General features: G+C 39.4%; 1 protein-coding gene across 1 annotated transcript in view; it reads right to left on the bottom strand.

The window, feature by feature from the left end:
- Positions 1–4,560, bottom strand: part of LOC118430634 (peroxisome biogenesis factor 2-like) — a 20,190-nt gene extending 15,630 nt beyond the window's left edge. Inside the window, exons 1-3 of the mRNA XM_035841617.1 lie at positions 4,380–4,560; positions 3,790–3,867; positions 3,080–3,142 (exon numbers count right to left, since the gene is read on the bottom strand). Of these exons, the coding sequence (XP_035697510.1) occupies positions 3,080–3,142; positions 3,790–3,867; positions 4,380–4,427 (189 nt within the window). The 5' untranslated portion in view covers positions 4,428–4,560. The remainder of the gene's footprint in view (positions 1–3,079; positions 3,143–3,789; positions 3,868–4,379) is intronic.
- Between the last annotated feature and the right edge of the window lie 17,404 nt (positions 4,561–21,964).

The following is a 21,964-nucleotide window of genomic DNA, read 5'->3' on the forward strand; positions in this document are numbered from 1 at the left end:
CTTTAAGTTTTATACCTGTCTACCATGTATAACACTTCAACACCTTTAAACTAATGGGCTCTCAGTTATCGATGCATTTACCTACAGCAGAGAAGGGCTGCCTTCATTTACTATAGCAGGAGGAAAAGCATTAGTTTGGGACAATATGTCCTCTTGACGAAGCTTGATGGCTTTTAGATCGACATTGTTTCTGTTGTCCGTTAATTTTTCACAAGATCCCCTAGGCTTTGCGGTAGCGTGAAATCCTATACCAGGATAGCGTCCTACATTTCATTCTCTGCTTGACACTCAGGCCTCAGGACTTTTAAGATCTTAATCCGTCTTGACAAGACAGTTGGACAATAGAGTTGTATTTGTCCAAGAATTTTGTCCGCTTTCTATTGAGGGCAGCAGAAATGTGATACACCTGTTGCAAAGGTGGTGTGCAGGTTAAACAGGTGAGCTGTCAGGACACACCTACCTTACAGGTGGTAATTGAGCTTGTGCTTGTTATGGAATAGACACAAATTGTTTCAGTTGGAAACAATGCTTCTTGTAGACAACTAAGCTGTTTCAAGTATCAAGATCATGATATATGCATGCAGGTTAAAATTGTTTTCTTTAAATACACATTTTACACAGGTTTATTGGGATGAATATGTGGCATATATCCAGTAGGGAAAATCTTCAACTTTTTAAACCAGCACTTATGTAAAGTGATAGGAGAACACAGTAGAATCAGAATCAGGAGGCATCCCTTGGGGGACAGACACCACTTTTAACACTTATCTCCAGGTATATTCTTACCATTTTCCAAGTTGTACACTTCGAATTTGCAACTCAAAAGTCATTCATTTATTGATAAACCTGTGAGTATAGCTTTTTGCCAAGGGCTGGTAGAAATTATAGCGGTACACCACTATGGTTAAAGCTCAAATCATTAGGTACAAATTCTAACCACCATGGAGCCCTTAGATCTGAGGCTTTTACAGAATCTTAATTGTATTTTAACGAGCGGTTTTGGAGTAATTAATATCCAAGGGTGTCTGTCTATGTGTGAAAAGAATGGGGGTGGGTGCCTGGAGTAACAACCTGTCAAACAAGTCCAAAGGTGCCAAAGCGTCTCCGGAAATTGTTCAGGTAAAACCATCAGGAATTTACGGCCATTTGTGCACTGTTTTCTGTCAGACAATTTGGGGAAGAAGGCGAGGAGCAAAGCTGGTGGTAAACATAATTGGGGCAGAGATCTGAGGTGCCGTCAGGGGTTACCTGGGTGCAAAGAGGACACCATAAATGTTCTGATTGGGACGTACAGGGCCCATATAGAGCAACCACTCATAAACAAGACCACGCATCAAGCTTTAAAGCCCTTTAAACCACAGGCTGTTGGAAAATTAAAACAAGACAAACATTTCATAAAGAACAAAAAATCTAGCAATATCAAAGGATTAACTTCAATGGAAATCTTTACTTTGGATATCAATGACTCCAAGAAATTTATCAAAAACATCTTAAAATTCTTTTGTATCTTGCTCTATAGTTTGCTATGTGATATCTAATTAAGTCGTATTAAAGTAAGTCAATATTCAAGGTAGCTCCTTAAATCCCTATTGACTTTAAATTGAACTAGATATTTAGATTGCTAGGCTACACTTTGAAAAAATTCATCGAACCCAGTATGTGGACATGACTGTTCTGCAACTTAGAGATATGATAGACTAACAAATCAAACGAGGCCCACGAACAGATAAGTTATCTCACTAGACAATCCACAAGTTTGTGGTTACCATTCCACAGTCACTTTGTGGTTGTTAAGTTATGCATAGAATTTTTCCGGCCACTTGTACTAGTATTAGTGCTGACCACCTAACAGGTTGCCTGCAATATCAGTCTTTTACCTGTTCAAAATTTGAGGTACATCTTTGGTAATGTGTATGATACTGTTATACTTCCATATCCTTGACCTTGTAATGTGTACTTCTAGTGCTGAATACTATAATCTGTTAAACCTCTAAATTCAATCACCAAAATGATTATCCTATAATTCAATGCTGACTTACACAAGAGGCAGTCAGAAACAGAAAGGTAATGTCCTTTTGTACCTGCACACCTGTAGTCCATTAGTAAAATCCCCCTAAACCAGAGGCCTTAGCATGCAGATGTGTAGGTGATGACTATAATTTCTTATCACTCTACATACAGTCATCAAAATGATTATTTTGTAATGCAATTTTGATTTACAGAAGAATTAGTCAGAAACAGCAAGTCAATGTCTAAGCACTTTTTGTACCTGCACACCTGTAGCCTATTTGTAAAATCCCCCAACTAGTGTGGCCTTAGTATGCAGGCATGTAGGTGATCCCTTAACCCCTTGACCAACCCCTTGGCCCATTCTACAACAGTTTGGGGTTACCTGGTAACACAGGTATTCAGCCTGCCCAGCTGAACACCACTTTGAACACTATCGTTATAACCTCGTCTCTCACTCCAGCTTAAGAAGGGGGTAATAAAGCACCTGTTTACACTGTCAACTGCTTTGTGTCAACTTGGCCAGACTATGGAGATGAATACAGTTGGGACCAAGCTCATTAGTTTTCATGACAAAGTCTTGTTTTCTTTGCCAGACTTTAAATCTCTGTTTGGGGAAACTTACATTTACAATTTTTACCATAAGATTTCACCAAATGGGTTTTCTTCCTTTCTGATTGCGCTTTTTTGTCCCATTGTGTTGATAAAATTTTGTCTTATTCATTTATGCCTTCACAAATCCTGGCAACAGAAATGCTTTCTACAGCTTCTGCTTATAAATATTTATAAATGACTCACAAAACATCACATTTCAAAACAAAAGGTTTGGATATGTACATTATTCTCTCTGTATATAGCTAGAAGCATAACAGAGCACAATGTACATTTGCTCGATCGAACTGAAACACTGAAGAAGCCACACCTGGTAAAGCATGTCTGTGTGTGGGCTTGAATAAAGTTTTTAGACAGGAACCATACAGCTTCAGCTTCCTTTCTGCAGATGTGGCATAAGTGTGTACAGTTGACCTGAGGTTTTCCACTACCATATTGTCTATTAAAAGATGACACTTACCTTCCATAGAAGAAATCTAAGGCAAGCATTTACTTCTGGTTCAACTCTGGTCAGGACGCCAGGCTATGGGAATAAAATAAATACATATACCATACATGTAAGTTATACATCCAATCTGTTTGGGGGCTAAATGTGTGATACTTAGCAAGCCTGCAGAACTCTCTTTTCTCTAGTCACCTGTATCCACATGTTACTTAACCTCATAAATTACAGCCATGATTGGTAGAAATACTGTTATCAACATAACTTCAGCCTACCAGAATCTAATTGTCAGGAAACTATGCTTATAACAATTGCTCTGTTTTAGTAAAGAAAAATACAACAATAATTCACCGAATTCCGACCTGTAAACCTACAAGAGGGACAGACTTACAACAGATCACAGCTTTCATACTCTAAACATAGGACTTTGACCCGGTAATACTAATGCATTTTTTCTAAACATAGTACACAGTAAACTGAACACTGTAGTCAAATGTGAATTTATGGCTACCAGCATGCATGGTGTCTTGGGAGTTTATTATTTAGAGTTAATCTGTTACTTCTGCAGGTTGAAACTGCTAAATTTGGTGCTTTTTTTTTAAAAATCATTCTGGCCAATGCTAGATCCAAATAGTACTTTAAAAAGAAAACTAATTTTCATGAACATTAAAAAAAAATTAATAATAAGTGCACAGTATGTTGGGGAACTCCCATTCTAAGCATTTTACCTTGAAGTATTGGAAGCATCTTGACACTTGTGACTTGAGATGTTGAAGGATGGCACTGTCTAACTCTGCTGCATCGAGCTACAGCATTAGAGGAATAAAGAACAAAACTTCTGAAGAATAACCTAAACAACAAGATGTAAAAATCAGCAAACCTTCTGCAGGGAAGAGTTTCAACAGCGTCGATTGATCAGTTTGGAGTCAGAATGCTGACTTGGTAACTTTTCTAGCAGACGACAAATTCATGTGACCACGCCCCTCTTGGTTATCATGCACCTTCTCCATTGATCAAAATCGTTTGATTTTCTGCATAAGGAGACCAATACTTCCGCAATAATTCTACGAGAGTAACGTGAAAATTGAAGTTTATATTGAAACTACAAGTGCCACTGACGTACCCTGTGAAACAAAGTTCAGAACTTAGAAATCATTCATTCTGAAAGAGTGTGATACTAAAAGCTTGCAATTGTATATAAAAAAAGTGTAATAGACACAAAACATAAACTTTCTGTCATTCTAGAAGTCTTTTTACACGCATATACGGGCTTTCAAGGAAATGATAGCTCATGAGAGAGCAAAAAACTACATTTTACCTGACTAACTCTCAACACAGGTGGAATGTTTTCCTCACTTGCCGCCATCTTTGATCAAGTAAGCATAAAATGTAAAACAAACTCTGATTGGTCAGCGCTGTGTACAGTAAACCAAAGAATCATACAAAACATTCAAAAGGATCTGAATCTTACCCAATAACTTCTTAAAAGCCATAAGATTACAACTATGTAGTCAAAGCGAATATGTGTTCACACTTTGGGCTCTAAATATCAGTTGTATCTTTGACCTTTCCATGTGGCATTAGCCAATCAGAGTGGCGATAACTTCACAAAGCCATTGACCCTTGACCTGTAAGGAGTATTCAAACTCGCAACCGGCTGGACGGAGCTTGGACGGACCGAGCCGAGGGTCAGCCGCATTTTGGTGCTAGACGGCGGCGATTTGTGCCAAATTTTGGGAGGGAATGTGCCATATAGCCTAAGTGAGATTATCTTCAAAGGTAGGGTTGTATTCTGGTGAGTCTATGGCGAAGGGTGATCGTTTCTTTGTGTGCAGATTGCCCCCCTCCCATTACCTACCTCTGGCCAAGCTCTGGCAGACAACAACAAAGTCTAGTTTGAACGTGCCATTGCCAAAGACGCTATGGACGATCTTATGCAAACCTTTTCTTTTTCACGCAATGCTGCGTTTAAAACCTTGCCTGAACGTAGGGGTTTTATTACAATATTTTGACTCGTGATTTGCATGCACCGCACCAGTGATCATAAACCATATCCGGATATCCGTATATGCCCTTTAAATTATAATAATTTGTTTCAAGTACCCAGTCTAGCGTTGATCAGCAATGTGATTCTTTTGGTGCAGTAGAAACATGCCTTTTGTTTATTTCAAGTATCCTCTTATTATATTTGAACAATGTATCATCTGTTTATTTATCACCTAACTGTTAATGTGAACTACATTGTTCTTCTTCTGTGCTCTATGCTTAATACTAACGTTAGTAAGTTGTGTGCATTGTCATTCTTAACTCTACCTTAGATAACATGTCATGTTTTGTAGGTAAGAAGCATGCATTGAAATAAACCAGAATGTTGTAATATTCCTTTATAACTGAAGAGCTCTGCCTCTTATCTCTGTTACTTTACATTGTATGTTACAATAACCATAATCTTCACTGTCTTTCATAACCAAGTACATTACTGAAGTATACATGATGCTAATGTTCTTACTATGCACTGACTGTCTGTAATCTATATGTTCCTGATGCCTGCACATTTTCTCTACTGACTACTCAATGGTGTAGAATTGTTCCAAAGCGTACTTGTGCAAGGGAAGAAAAATGTAGACAATTAAACTTGTGAATGTGTCTGTCAGTGTCAACAAGAAGACAAACCAGGTTTTCCAGCATAACAATGACAGCTTAGCAGAGTTTCCCAAAATGATGAAGGCATGAACCTAACTACATGTATTATCCTTTGATGTTACATCAGCACATTCTCAAAGTCTGGCATGATGCGATTAATTCCTCAGAGTCAGACCTGAATTTGATTCTTTCGTTACATATTTACCATTGTTGAACTTTGCTTTACAAGTCATTACTTTTAATGGGAGGTAAAGAACAGAGCTGTAGTGAGACCAACTTTTCCTCTGGCATGTTTTTGTCCATTATTAAGATCCGCTGTTGCTTTAATCAGCATTGTGTATGTAGCCAATGGTTTTTCCATGTTTCAAATGGCTTCACAAGCGTACTGTCAGCTAACTGTTAATGGTGACAAGATGACGGATTAGGGGCTTTGTGATGTTTGGAGTCAACATTGGAGCACATCGCACCTGGTCAGGATTGACATACAATGGTGCTATTATCATCAGACATTGACAAGAAACCCTACAGTCGGCTTTCCCTTGATTGGCCACTAATTTTGTATTGAAAGATTGTAGCCATTATCACTCGTAGACAACTTTCTGAAATATGCAGAAGAATGCATTGTATATTGGTAATGAGACAGACAATGGTGGAGTTGAAGATTTTGAATGTTTATGATTAAGCAGAACATTAACAACACTTGCAATGTTATGTTCTTAGTTTAGAACAAGGTGGTAAAAGAAGCCTCCTTGGTTAGAGTAAATTTGTATTACATCTGGTTTAGAATTAGGTTCTGCCAAAGAAAGTAATGTAGCACTGACCACAAGAAAAGGATCTGCTGTCAATTAATTCTATATCTCCCTGAACAATCAATTAGCAGACAAGCACTTTGTCATGCAAGATCTTATTACTTTAATGGTTGTCATTGTCTGTTTTGAACATTCATTTACTTCTATGTAGGATAACAAATTTGTGTGGTTGTCTCCAGCTTTTCCTTGCACAGACATAGATACTCATTTGTTTTAGCAAGCAAAGATGTAACAGGAGAGTTTTTCAAATTGTACAATCTCTCAGATCTAACGACTTCTCTAGACAAATACTACACACTTTGTGTTGTATCAGTAAGAAAAGAAAACAATTGGCCCACAACTGAAAAGGGTGAGAGAAAAAAGGAAAGTTGGAAATCTGATTCCCAAGAGCGAGTCTGCACACTAGGAACGTTAGAAGATTCAATTTCATGTCAGTGTACCTTGTAATATCAGCACATTGTGTCTAGTCCAGACTTTGTACAATGTGCCATTCCCAGGTTGCCAGGGTTGGTTGTTACTGGAGACTTGTACAACCACCCTTAATCTGTTTTGCTATATTTTCTTTAGGACTGTTTACATACTGATAGGACCATTTGTACGCTCAATGTTCGTGACAGCTACAACAAACAGTGTTTAGCGTCCCCTGTGCCAAGCGTGCTCTCTCTCCATATAAGTTTCACACAGTTGCAGATCCATAGCTGGGTCAGTGTTTGTTTCCTAAACAGCACCTTTAAAAAGATAAAGGGAGTTTGAACGTTAAGGTTGGAGAGGTGGAACAGTCGGGGTCAGCTAGTCCACTTGCAGCACTGCTGGCAGTTAGCGCAACCAACAGGTAATCATCTGACCCTGCTCAAAGGTGCTGTGTGCTCTCTTACCGGTAGGTTCATTTGCATAACCGTAATCGATGAACCAATACATGTCCAAATGAGATTATGTTCACAGGTCATTCAGGGGTATGTAACACTGATCAAGATGAAGATTTGGTGGTGTAACTGTAAATACTGTATGTGTGTAATGTCAGGGGCCAAGACTTTCCTGCAAAGATAACAGAGTCCTCCCCAGAGGATGGAATAACGGAGGCCCTCCACTATACTCCTAGCCCAGCTCCACTATACTACTTTTGAAATTTAGTGTGTTTCTTCCCTATTTTCTTGGTTAGTTTTGCTAAAATTAATTAAAATTCACAGCTTTTTGTGCCAAGTGGCATCACTTTTCCAGTCAGCATTGTCTGCAAAAACTTGTGAATGGGCGATGATCAAAACAATAGTTGCCACTTGACAACGAAGGAATCACTATAATATGTATTTGACACCCTCTGTCATTGCAAAATGGACCCATTTTCATGAAAGTGCAGCGCGTTGGTTCGGGTTATTTTTGCCAGCCCCTCCACTATACTAAAAAAATTTCTGGGGAGAACCCTGGATAATAATGGACTGAGGCTACAATGTTTTGTAATTCACTGTCAGTTGTTATGTCTTTATAACAGAATCTAGGAGGACAATCTAGCTCTTTAACTACTGACTAGATGGACGCATCCATGTTGGTTTTATCTTGTAGGAATAGATCGTAAGAGCAAAAGGAAATCTCTTAACCCTCTGTACTACAGTGGTAAGAAAGCCAAAGATGGATGCAAAAACCACTGTACTATGATATCAATAGGCTGTTCAACAAGTGATTTTTATTTTAGGAATCGGCAAGCCAACAAGTGATTTTTAATGTAGAAATTACAACAGTATTGTTGTAATCGAAGAAATAGACATGCTAGCATTTTCACAGTCAGGCAATTCTTTTACAGCCAATCTATTTCCATTGAATTGTATACATGTACATGTACTTACCCTCAATGAAAGCACTTCAAGGGAGCTCTAAAAGACAGTGCTGTGCCCATATCAGTAAAAGCTATTGATTACTAAGAAGTTAAAACTTGCAAGCTGTTGTACAATCTGTTGCTGTGTGGGCACGTCTACTTGTATACGTGTAGCTGTGTTGTGTGTGCATCAACATCAAGTACACATGTGACTGGATAGCAGTACTACATAGTGTCTGTCAATCAACTTATGTTAACAATTACTGGATGGGATATCCATAACATCGCTATTCTTAGTACAGCATTGTGGAGTGCCAGTTACCCCCACCATTGCTAGGGCATGTGGCAGGCTGGGTGCCCTGGCACTGAACCAAGGCTACGTCCAGGCTATGCATTCTATTTGAGTTATGGGGCAGTTGATGTTGCATGAAAATGTTTTGTATGAAACTTGAGATGCACGTCACATGGATCACCCCTCCCCTGGTACACACAGTACCGCGAACATACCAGTGAGGATCCCTGCTTGTCATGAACCGTAGCAGTCTTCTTAACAGAAGAAACCTTAGATGGGTCGTTTAGCAAGAAAGATGTAGTGTGACGTTGGCCTCCAGCATGGATTCCTACTCCTTCTACTTCTGTGCTGGCGAGAAAAAGCAATTTCTGACCAAGCTGCATGGCGCAGGATGGGTAAGTCAGTGCCGAGAACACAACTCACAGTTCAGGTTTTCTTCTGTGTAGTTTTAAAGCCGCTTGGCTGTTGTTGTTTACACCAAGAAGATGTGTCATAACGAATTAAAAGTGACGGGCTGTTGAAATGACAGTCAAACTAATTTTGGTCCAGTGACTGTTCATTCTATTTGGGTACAACCAACATGGATCTGTTGTTGCAGTTCAGTCGGATTCTACTAGAGAGCACTGCTTTCACAGGCTGGAACTTCACTTAAAATTGTGGGGCAATTAGAAAGCTTGTTATTTGCTCAACCCTGTTATTATTCTGTCTTATGGTTTTGTATAATAGGGGAGAATCAGTGAGTTGATGCAGTGCCACATAGCTTTGCTAGAGTGCTCTTTTGTACAGGTGAAAAACTGAAGCATGGAAGCCATTCTTTAGGGGGTATTAAATTCCTTCAGTTGTTTTGATATTGAATAAAACATAGTCTAACCTTCCTTTGCTTCCTTAAGTCTATATTGACTGTGGAAAAAAAATGTAGATGCAAGATAGTATGAAATTGGAATGGAAAAAAAAATTTTCTTAGTGAAGAGGAAGGATATCTTGTTTATGCGACCCAGTAGGTCATTAATGCAACAAACATACAAAATATGTTTTGGATCTTGTTCTTTTTATAAATGATGCCAAAACACTTTGCTTAGGAAAAGTTCATGAAGTCTGTATGAGATATTGACTAGAACAAAAAAAATGATAGAGTACATTGTTTTTAAGGCTTGTTGTGAAAAGTCCAGTATCCTGTATCAGAAGGATGTTTTTTTGGAAGTTGGCATGGCTACAACAACAATGCCAACATGATGAGCATGGGGACAATTACTCATTGGAAGATAAGCTTGTGAAGAAGTTGGCAATAGTATTTCTACCATTCTGTACACCTCTAGCAATTAGGCATCTAGAAAGATTTCCTCCTTTCCTCAAGATATTGATTGCAAGATATAGAAGTCTTGTCAAGTAACATAAAATCACAAATCTTTTCCAAATTTCCATTTTACTTTTTTTTGTGATTTTATAAAAAGTTGGAAAGAAGTATTGGGGGTCTGACGGTCTGTTGGTGTTCCTTGCCATTAACTTCTGTTAGATTTTTGTGCACATTTAATGTTGTATCAGTATAAGGGCACGTTGCAAAAGTACATTTGTCTGACTGGCAAGAAGTACTTAGTAATTGTTTGTCAGCTTTGTATCAGTCTGCTTTGAAGTGAAGAATGCTTGATTATGACTGTTTTACATAGCCATTAGCCCTGACAGACACATCCTCTTGTCATCTGGGACAGCATTAAGTTAATTTCCAGTTGTTTGGACTAACAGGACTATTTGCACCTTTTCTTATGGAAACAAGATTGTTGAAGAACATTGCAGGACTTGTCACCTGGCTTCCTGGGGGATTCTGAAAGGATTCAGTTCACACTTATTTGCACCGTACAAACAGGGGGTCTGAGACAAACAGGTGTGATGTTTGGGGTGCAAACTTTTCGGTGGCTTCACCCCTGATTGTAAGGGTTCCCAACAAAAGCGTCCTGCAATGAATACTGACTCAAAAGCGTGTTAGCCCCGCCCCCTGTCAGTTAGCTCGACGCCAAGTTCAGAAAATAAAACAGAAAATGAGAGAATCCATTTGAAAAAGAGCTTTGTGGAATATTGTGTGTAGCGAAGCCAGCCGTCCAAGACGGGAAATGGTTGCCTAGTAACCAGGTACGCACTGTATCGTCTGCTGGGGGTCACTGAAACAGCCACGCCCCCAGGGCTTAGCACGTTGCATTTTCTATCAGGGGGTGTTGGGTCTTGAAAAAGATTTTCTGTCGCCCGCTTTTTAAATCTTTTGCAGTTTGAAATTAATGTCCTCTTTTTAAAAGACGGGCCCAAATTGAGCATTTCATTTAAGTCTTATGCGACTGTCTGAAATTACTGAAAAAGAGTTCAGCAGATGATAGCCACTCCCCTGTGAATTCCCTGATGGTTCGGTCTAATTTGCGCAGTGCAAACACACGCTAACCTCCTACCTGCCGCCGCTACCTTTAATGAATGGCGTGGTAGCCTGATTGATTGCAGGGAAGGGGCTTGTATTAAGGGCTCCGGATCGGTTAAGGTTTCTCGATTCCGTATCGGTTGGCGGCCGAGGAGAAAGCTCAAGTACTGTATGAGCCCGTAACGGAGTCTGGTAGATGATAATAGCGGCCCGAGTGCGGGAAACTTGAGCGGAGTTTGTACGCGAAGCTGCCACCGAGAGTCTTCCGCGTCCACGTAGCCCAAGTTTCCGCAGATATTTTCCGTCCCACCTGTTGGATTCAACCCCTGACTGATTCGGACTTCAGTAAATAGCGGAGCCCCGTGTCTTTGCTTTGAGGGGGCAAAAGGACATATTTCTGAGGGCAGGGATTTGAAGATTTTAAACACCATTTCCCGATGAGCGCCCAGGACGGACAAGTAAAGCAGGCGGAGCCCAAACTCGAGCGAGTTATCCAGGTTGGGAGCCAGCGTTTGTTGTCTTTTACGTTTCCCCTTTGCACTCTAGCGTGAAATTTGGGGGTCAGGTTGCTGTGTTCCTAGCGGGCGCATTCGTGATGGGAGGGATTTTGCGGTGCATCTACGATTATCTGTGTGGTTTGGAACAATCGGATCGTGTTTCGACGTTTGCAAAACTGTGAAAATCGAATTATAGGGCCTAAGATGATTACAAGTCAAGTCAACAGGACAGGAAGGCGTCAATTGAAATGTGTATTATTTCACATCAACATTAATCGAGAGCATTTCTGGAAATTCGATCTGTTGGAAATAAGTATTGGGTGTCGCGTAAGTGTATCAAAGTGTGATCAAAGGTACCGCCCACCAAATCGACACTTTAGTTGCGAATCTTGCTGGGAGGTTGTTGTGAGTTCCAGAAAGCGGGGCAAAGAAAGCGTGGCTAATATTGACATTGCTGCAATATTTTCCACCGTCGCAAGCCTTGTTTGGTGATTAGTCGGACCTTTAAAATATCACATGTTCACTTTGGTGTGAGATCGTAAGACACAGAATTAAGATTCTAGCCAAACAAAGATCGTGTTTCATTCTTTATTTTATTTTCCAGAAACCGCCCCTTTTTGCGATTTTTTTGGTGTTGAAAGGTTGTACCGCTCGTTCTCTTGACGTCACATCGATAGCAAGATGAGAGGTTCTTGCTTTTGTTCCTTAGTGTTTGTTGCCATTGTCGGCGATTCTTTCCACACAGAATATTTTTCAACACCGTTTGTTAGCCGTGGACTTGTTTTACAAGCCAGGCCGACCCAGTTCAAGAACCCTTTTCCTTCACAGCCGTCGTAGACAAAGGCGATAAGTCGACCCAGACGTATACTTTACCAATACGGATGCTGAGGTCATATCGTTTTTAGTTGGAGATCGTTGCATTTTTTTTGCGTCCTGTACGCCAACGGTGAACGTTTGTTGCGTTGTTTTGGTTTAAATTCCCGTGTTAATTAGCGGCTTTTTGTGTGTAGTCTTTGACGTTATTGTTTGCTAGGCGTCGACAGTTTGGTCAGTGTTTGGAGGCGGCGACGCAGGGTGTTATCAGTAGCGCTTTGTTTCTGCATTATTGTCGATCTCAACGGAAAACCCCGAGTCGTTTTTCTGCATGCAATTTTCCTTTTCGGCTTTTTGGGTCCAAGGATAATTAGTCTAGGTGCCAGGCAGACTACAGGTGAACGCCTATTCGTTTTGAGTTGACGTGGTGATTTTTTTCACGTGGCGTTCTGGCCATAAGCCAGGTAGACCGGGTCATCGATTGTACGAGCCCTCGTACCGCCCCTTTGGAATGTGTTTTTAAACTGTCGTATTTCCGTAGTTTTTCCTTGACTCAGTGGTTGGACTTTCATACTTTCCTGGTTGAAAAAGAAGAATCTAACTGGGCGTTGTCAATATTTTAAGCATTATCAAACAATTGTCAAATTGAAGATAACTGCCATTAGAGGAAATATTATGTTGTTTTCTGCAGTATTTGCAATAGAACTTGTATTTTGAATAGAGAATATATATGTGCACACCTGTTAAATGTTATTTTCTGAAATGGTCCAGGAAAATGGACAAGTACATACATGTACCTTTAGAGCCTAGGTTTATTCTTGAGCAAGTTGTGCTGAAATCCCAATCAATTGTAAAATGAGTGTATTACAATTTCCTAACTGGACCGTCAAATGCTTTGGTAAAATGTACAATGTACTGTTTCATAAATGACAGAAAAAGTGTGTGCAAGGTTCATCAAATATTCTTCCTTTGTTGTCACTTTTTTATTTCCTTTTTCATTTGTTTGTAACTCACTTTGTATTAACAAATCACATTTCATGCAACTTTTCATTTGTATGTCATAAATGCATCATGTTATTTTCATTGATAACATTTCAATCATCTTTGTTTTATCATCACTTTTCTATCAACACAATATTTATGATTTGTGAACAAATACCCATGAGTTTGACAACGGTAAGTCTCCAGAAAGATGTCTTGATGCAGCCTCCAGCAAGAAGCTAAGTATATTTTCCATTGTTACTGTAGAAACTTGAGGACTCAGTCCTAGGGAAGGGGGAGGAGGAGCCTTACACCATTCGCAGGGGAGACAGTCCGGGAAGCACAAGGGTTCCTGCTCGAATCCGCGAGATCATCACTAAGAACCTCTCCGAAGAAGACGTATCGAGCCCCGACGGAAGCGAAGGCATGCAGCCACAAGTAGCAGCCGTCCAGGTTTGTAGAATATAAAGACAAGAATACACTGGTTTCCCCTCCCCCATTTTCCCATATGTGTAATGGTTCATTTTGCTGTGTCCATGAAAATGTTGTTTTTGTTCTGTATGTTTGCTTGTCTTGGTGTGTGTTCATAGTTATTTGTATAGTGACAGAATGTGAGACACAAAATGATGTAATGAGAGACTGGCAGGATTTGAAATTTGGTTTGGCCCGGGTCCAAAGTTGTTCCCATGTAGGATGGTAAGGTTGGTTTGGCCCGGGTCTAAAGTTGCATAGGCAGAAAAGTGTTTGAGCAGAATCTGCGAGAAATTCAAAATATAAAATTCACCATCATTAAAAAGCGATGAAAAAAGAACTTCTAAATATATAAGATATTCGATTTCTTCTTTTTTCTAAAAATAATCTGCATCAGCTTACAGGTTTACTATAATCCATAATAGAAAGCAGGAATAGCCAAAGAGTCTCCAGGGTTTGCTGTGCTCGTTTATATACATCTTAGAACTAAAAGTCAAACTGTAGCTCTCACAGGCCCTCAGACTCATAAATATTTGATTGGTAGTGCTTAATAAAATCAAGACACAGCACACAGAAAAACTTTGTGCTAAAATGGTGTTGTGTTACCAATTCCTCCCTGCAACAGAGTTACAGATTATTAGATCAGCTGTACTTGATGTATGCCGTAAGACTTGTTCTTACCATACTGTACATTCTAAGATCTTTGGACTCATTATGACCTCATTTGTAAAATATGAGTCGACGTTCCAAGCATCCAAATCCAACAAAGTAAATGTTTAATGTCAAGAGTAAGGCGTTGTCTGTATGCTTATCGATTTAACATTGCTGGATGATAATGCAAACAGTACACAGTACAATGACTGACTTGTTTGAGGTGTAAATGGTATGTTTCTTCCTTCCCATGCACAAACACGCCTCTTGCATTTGAACAATACTGAAAATGAAGTTACTTTCAGTGTTTTTATTTTGTGGTAAAAGGGAAAAGAAATCTTTCACTGCATTTGAAGTTCGAGGTTGAAACAGTGTAGTGCAGTACAGTACAGAATGACAAAAAATATTTATTTCGCGCTAAGAGTTTTGCAAAAACCGTTGCTAACATTTCGAGATTTACAGTACTGCACTGCTGGTAGGAAAGTCAAGCTGTGGGGGTGGACTTGTGGGAAATGGCTGACTGGTTGGCTTAAGTTAGCTTACTAAAACGTGGGTCTCAGAAATGTGCGTGATGTAGTTGTAGGTGATCCGAAGTTGACCTATGGATCGTAGTCAGCATTTCTTATTCCAGCGCACGGCGCACGGTTAAGATATCATTGCAAAACTCATCGCAAACATTCAAGATAAACAATACCACACTGCTGGTAGGAAACTGTGGGGGTGGAGTTGTGAGAAATGGCTGACTGGTTGGCTTAAGTTAGCTTACTAAAACGTGCACAGAAATGTGCGTGATGTAGTTGTAGGTGAACCGAAAATGACCTATGGATCGTAGTCAGCATTTCTTATTCCAGCGCACGGCGCACGGTTAAGATGTCACTGCAAAACTCATCGCAAACATTGAAGGTAAACAGTACCACACTGCTGGTATGGAAATGTTTGGGTGGAGTTGTGAAAAATGGCTGACTGGTTGGCTTAAGTTAGCTAACTAAAACGTGGGTCTCAGAAATGTGCGTGATGTAGTTGTAGGTGAACCGAAGTTGACCTATAGATCGTAGTCAGCATTTCTTACTCCAGTGCACGGCCAACTCCATAGATCACAGACTGTAGATGACTTTAGTGGCAGGAAGGGTAATAGGGGGCAGCCAGCTATGCTGACCGTTACGAATAATCATGATGAAATCATGACAAAGTCGTCAAATCGTCTGCTGCGTCTAGTCCTGACTTACGACAACAGTTGGGGCAACTAATTTTGTTCAGAAGGCTTGCCAAGACTTTTCCCATAACACCACTCAGTCAAACACCATTAAAGATCTGAGGAGAATCAATAATCATATGGCAGGTGTCAGGAAGAAGATTGGTTAAGCCTTGCCGGCTTTAAAGCATTGGCTTTAAACCCATTGTCATCATAATTATCGATTGTGGCACCATCTTTTTGAAGTGCCTGATGGAGGAATGACAGCTTGAGTGGTGTCACTGAAAAAATGATGTCGTACAAATCAGAACTGAAGTTGAAGTTAGATATTAGGGGGAAGTTTGTGCCGTGCAAATGTAAAGGGTGCCGGGACATCCAGCGTGTGTTGGTGGCTGGGAAACTTCCGAGGATTCAAACGGTATCTCCCGTGTTTTTCAAGCTGTTTCTTTTAATGATGTAAAGTTTGCAGGTTGTGTACATGTAACTTTTGTGTGTTTTGATTGTGAGGTTATGAGATTTTGTGTGCTGTATGGAAATGCCATTTTGATATGATACAAGAGAACATCAGATATGCATAATCTGTGTGCTTGTATCAAATGGTGCATTTCATAAAGCTATGTAATAGTTATGGCCCAATTATCAGCCTTTAAGTGGAACTTTGTGAAGTTGAAAGTGATGTGGTGAATTGCATTGTTCTTCCTCTACAAGCCTGTCAGAAACATCTGGTGTCACATATACAGCTTGCAACGATAGCTTTGAAATGTGCACAAAAACACACACGTGCTGTGCATACCAGTACTGTTAAAATGGCATTGCTGAACGGATGTAAAAATTAGAAGTATGAGTTGTTGCACAAAGGTAGATAGAAATAAACCTTCTTTTAAACAAAACAACAGCCACATGAAGTCTTTAGAAACCAGAGGAGCTTGTTTTGATAGATTGGAAATGTAACTGGATTATTTTTGTTTGTTTGTAGGAGGAGAATCGCATGCTCCAGAATGAGCTGGGTCGGGTGGAAGATCTGCTGGCCCAGAGCCGTGCTGAGCGTGACGAGGTCACCATCAAGTACAACGCCGTCAGCGAAAGGGTAGGCCACGTTTTTATGCCCCTAACTCAGTTAATACCTTACATCCTAGGGGACTCAAGGATGACATAAATTCCTATATGAAAATTTATTGACTAGAATCATCACTCCGGACTGTGTATTCACTATTCACTCATCGTAGAGACTCATCAAATTCATAGTCTGAAACAGACAGTTTCATAACTGAAAGTATATTACGTTTAGATAACATTGTCCTTCTGAAGATCACTATTTCTATTTTGTGTCTGACAAGACTCATAAAAAATTATTTGGTCATATAAAATGTGCTTTGGTCACATAAAACATGCTTTGGAAATTCTTGCCTTTGAAAAATCAGTGTCTTTTCAAAGTGGACATTCAAGTATGAGAAGTTGTATAGAGTCCCCTTGGATCTCTCTCTTTGACAAGTTTTGTTAAAACAATCTTCCAGTAGAACCAGTAGAACTGGAGTGAAGAATATATTTATAGCTTTGAAGATTTATGTACAGTTATGTCCTGCAGAACACTGTTACATCATTGTAACTTGTTCACCCATGCATAGAAATGGCTGAAATCTCACGATCGTCCATAATTTATGACATGGACGCTTGAGCGGCTGCCTTGGACGTGCGCGTCTTTGCTTTGCGATGCGATTTTTCAACGATGCCCAAGAGTTCCATCACATCCTTAATGAGGATGTAGATCAATGGTCAAGACTGACAATGAAGATTTCTCCAAACAGAACGATCTTAAGTATTTTCACAGCAGTACAGTGGATAGCTTGTGCAAACAGCTGATCAATAACGCACTAGAAAAGTAAACAGTCTAGAGCAGTGCTTTGATGAGGGGTACTTTTAGATAGGTCAAAGGTCACTTCAGTCTGAAAACATTGTAATACTACTAGTAATAGCCTAGCAAGAAAAGTATAACATGATACGAGGTCATCAATAATGAATGTCCACAAGTCTGTCAGGTTACTACATATGATATAAAGCTTGGACTTGAAACAGTAATATATTGTGTTCCAGGTAGGTTCGTTGATTGTGTCAAGTCGGAAAGATTTATCAAATATTGATTATCCAATCAATTCTTAAAGCTGGAAATGATTTCCTTGGAGTGGAAAGCCAAATGAGACGTGTTAATCTGCTTTGCAGCATGAACTGTTAGAAGGAAGAAAAATCCGCCTTTGCCCCAGATTAAGAGTTGGATTGTTTGAAAACCTCAGCTCCCCCAGGACTTTGCCCTTATTGTAATGTCAATACAGACCTTAGATACACCTAATCATTGCCACATTAAACCACCTGCTCCCTTGTAATATGTGCGATTAACTGAAAAGTGATATTACCAGCCTGAAAGTTTAGACAGTTTGAACTGTTTCACTGTAAGTTGGGTTAAAACGAGAAGAAATGTCAAACAGTATAACTACGTAACCTAAAACCATTTCGTAAGATGTCAGAAAATAAATAGAAAATGTCAACGCATTTTATGCCGTCAAGCCACTTAAAAGTAATAAAAATCTTACATATATACCCATTCAACTTGTAGCACTGGTATCAGCTATCATTTTATGTATGGCATGCAGACACAACTCTAAATTGTACAAAATCAAAAGTTTTTTTGAAGCTTGGGTTAAAATTGGTATACAATTATTAAAAAGACTTCTTTTTTGTACCAGTCAATTATATAGTTATTACAGAGATAAATGTATCTATTTAGAGCATTTCTATGCATTGATATGGCTCGACAATTCTAGTTTCTGACTTTCTTTGCTACTAAGGCCATTAAATTTTATGTGCATCATGCCCCATTGTGATTCATTATCCTCAGAGTTGATTAAAACAATGGTGTCTGGTACCAGTTGTTAACAACCTGCACACGTCTCAGCTCAGTGAACAGCTAATGTTAGCCATAATCACCAATTAGGAAGACTTCTGATCAGATTTCTATCAGAGCTTCTGTACTTAACAAATGCTTCTGAAAAATGAAAAAAAAGACTGTCGTATCCATTTATAATGTAACAGGAAATATATTTCATGTTAAAATTTTAAACTAAGAGTGACAGATGTTGCTGGAAATGTTCCATGAGTGCCAATGAGTGAGCAGTTACCCATTATCGTTGGGACCATTTATTTCAAAATCCATAGTCAATTTTGTGTTAATTGCTGGAGCACAAAGGATTTCAGTCTCCCCTGAGCATTTATTATTCCCAAGTACTCAATAGGAGCAAAGCACTGCTGTCTAGCTTTTCAGTTAATTATACAGCAGCTAATACAGTCAATGGTAGGGGCCAAGGATGGCAAGTCCTACCAGGTAGTAATTAACTGCGCTGTCGCACAAGACTAGTCGGTGATATGGAGGGTGTTTGTGATGTCGCAGTTGAGACAATGTCTGACGTTGAGATGGAGATAGAAGGTGACGACCAAGAGGTCGAGTCGGTGGCAACGGCCGATCTTCTGGCGGAGATTGAAGACATTAAGGTAATGTATCACTGTGTGCTGGTAGGGAAATGATTATGTTATATCATAATGTATGTTTGTAGGAAAAGGGCCCGCTCTGACAAAATGGGTATTGTCGCGCTCCTCTGCTTACCGTTGCAATGGTGATAGCGCTGGTAAAATCATTGCGTGGAATATTTCCTTGGCAAAGCAGTATGTTAACTTTATAATTATATTTATAGTTAAATGTATCTTCACTGGATGGGACTAGGTGAGGTGAGGTGAGGTATCTTCACTACAACTCATATGAATGGAAAGATCTCTAATACTTGAGTTGTGATATACTGAAATAAGAACATATTGGAGAAAAAAATCCTCATACTTCCAAGGAAGAGAGGACATGGTCAAAACTTCTGAAGGAGTGTGACATAATTCTCTTATAGTTATATATAGCAACATATAATTCATTCTTATAGTTTAAGAGTACAGTATTCTTTGTCCTTTTGATGGTAGACACTGTAATAAGCAAGTGCCTACCTTTGCTATTGCCAGGATTAGTAATCATTTCAAGTTCACTGAACCGAGAGCATGAAAGATGATGTCATATAGACTCATACAGGGTTTTGCAAACAGAGCCAGGTTCATGAAAATGATTGTACATGTAAACTATAAACAGTTGCTGATGGAACATGTGAAGGTATAATGTCCTGGTCCTGTGTTTAATGTTTTAAAGTTATCGCTGAGGTTGGTTTCCTTGTCACCATAGCAACTGCAGAACAGCCCTAGCCTCCTGTACATGGTACAAGAGGCTGGACTCTACCATTGTTGAATAAAGGGGGCATAATGAACCTTTATCAATGATAAAGTGATTAAGTTCTTTTTTACATAAACCAAATTTAGATCCCCATTCTTTTACCCGTGAGATCCTTCCAATTTTTGGTTTAGGATCTTGAAAAAAAGAAAGATAGCATTGTACTCTTTTGACCCTGGTATTCAGGCCGGTCACCTCACACTAAAGTCTACAAATTGTCCACCAGAAATAGCTCTCAGGTCTCACATGTCAGGGACACAGTATAGATATGCAGTTCAAACAAACCAAGAAAGTGTACTTATCCTTCGCCTTTCGTAGCACTACTTAAACATTAAGAATAAGAATAGAAAGCCTTTAAAAGGTCTCATTGGGTTGCCTGAACCATATGTCAACAATAGAACTTTAACACAAGCAACTGTATACTTCTTAAGTTTGGTCAAAGTACACTTGTTATGTTACCTGTTCTCTGGGCTTTTAGCTCAGGGTTATCAGAGCATGGCACTGTGTTTGTAAGTCTCTGTTTTGTTTAGGTCGTGTCATCACTTATCTGGTCTCTTAGCGCTAAACCAAAATCACAACATCAGTTCTAGCTAATGGCCTGGAAGTTTTTTCCCTGAATCTCACAAATGCGAATCAGACTAAGAAGATCAAATTTGATTCTTTTCCTTGGCTTGATCACCTGCCAAAGCACTGCATTGGGTGATGTTGGCTGTAAATACAAAGTAGAGCATCCCCAAACAGTGGGAAGAAAGGCAGCATGTCTATATTTGGGAAGTTTGGGGAGATGGAATGTTGGATTGGGAAATATACCAGATCATGTCTCTATTGGTCTTCCTTTGTTACTACTCATGTTTTATTAGCTGTGCTTTTCACAGTATTAAACATTTCAGAGGCAACTTGTAGTCAAAGGTCTTTCTGTATTTTTGTTTTCTATTTCCTAATTGCTTCTAAAGGTTTGTATATCCGGTCTGATGTAATTGTCAACTTTTTGTATGAAAAGATGGGTTTCATGTTACCATACAGAGTGTCTAAAATTCCAGGATGTTGCTATAGGAAGTGGGTTTCAAGTACATAAAACAATGCTAGAAAATGCCAAGGAATTGTTTTAAAGCACATTGCTTTGCAGTACGACTATTAGTGTAGTGTTCTGTACCAGGTCCTATGTTGTATCCCCCTATATTGTTGCCATACTTCAGTTTGCATTGCTAAAGGGGGATTGACTCCAGAGGGGCTGGACTATGTCACTTCTTTCTAAGCAAACAATAAGGTTATATCACAATATGCTTCAGGGCTGACTCTATGAGATTACATGTATCTGATGGACAATAGAGATTCCAAACAGATAAACAGATATGCAATAGGTCAGAACACAAAGACCCCATTCACACTCCTCCTTTTGTACACAGTTTTCTATACATTATACAGTCAGAGATATACTTTTGAATCTGCATATTCAATACACGCACATTTCCCCATTCTGCCCAAAAAATGATATTACAATTGTAATACTATACCCCCTTCTAACTGCCTTCTCACAATATTTCACAGCACTTTACATGCCTCCAGTGCTTTGCTTCTTTGTTACCTAGCAACAAGTATTAGTTGCTTGGCTACAGGGACAGCAACAATAATGCACCATAGAATAGTTGGATCGTTTTTAGTACAATATGCATGCTGTTTATTTCTTCACAAAGTACAATAACAAAGTATTAGATCAAATACAGTACCAGTGCTGCAAAAGATTTTAACAATTTTCTCACCACTGTATACGTCATTCTATCATTCATCATTCTTAATGATGTACTGAGCTGATCTTTTCTGAACTGTTCATTGAATTATCACGATAGGAATCCTGGAAAATACCACCATTAATAATTTAATGGGTAATGACCAGTTCCTTCATCATGAATGGGATACATCATGCCCTTTATAGTGCTGTCACATTGGGTATTGTTAACATGGCAATGAAATGCACAGACAGGCTGTCAAAAGGCTGAAGTAAGAGTTGGGTTAGGAGAGTCTTGCCCCATGAGCGATGAA

Source organism: Branchiostoma floridae, chromosome 14 (genome assembly GCF_000003815.2).
Source record: "Branchiostoma floridae strain S238N-H82 chromosome 14, Bfl_VNyyK, whole genome shotgun sequence".
NCBI lineage: Eukaryota > Metazoa > Chordata > Leptocardii > Amphioxiformes > Branchiostomatidae > Branchiostoma > Branchiostoma floridae.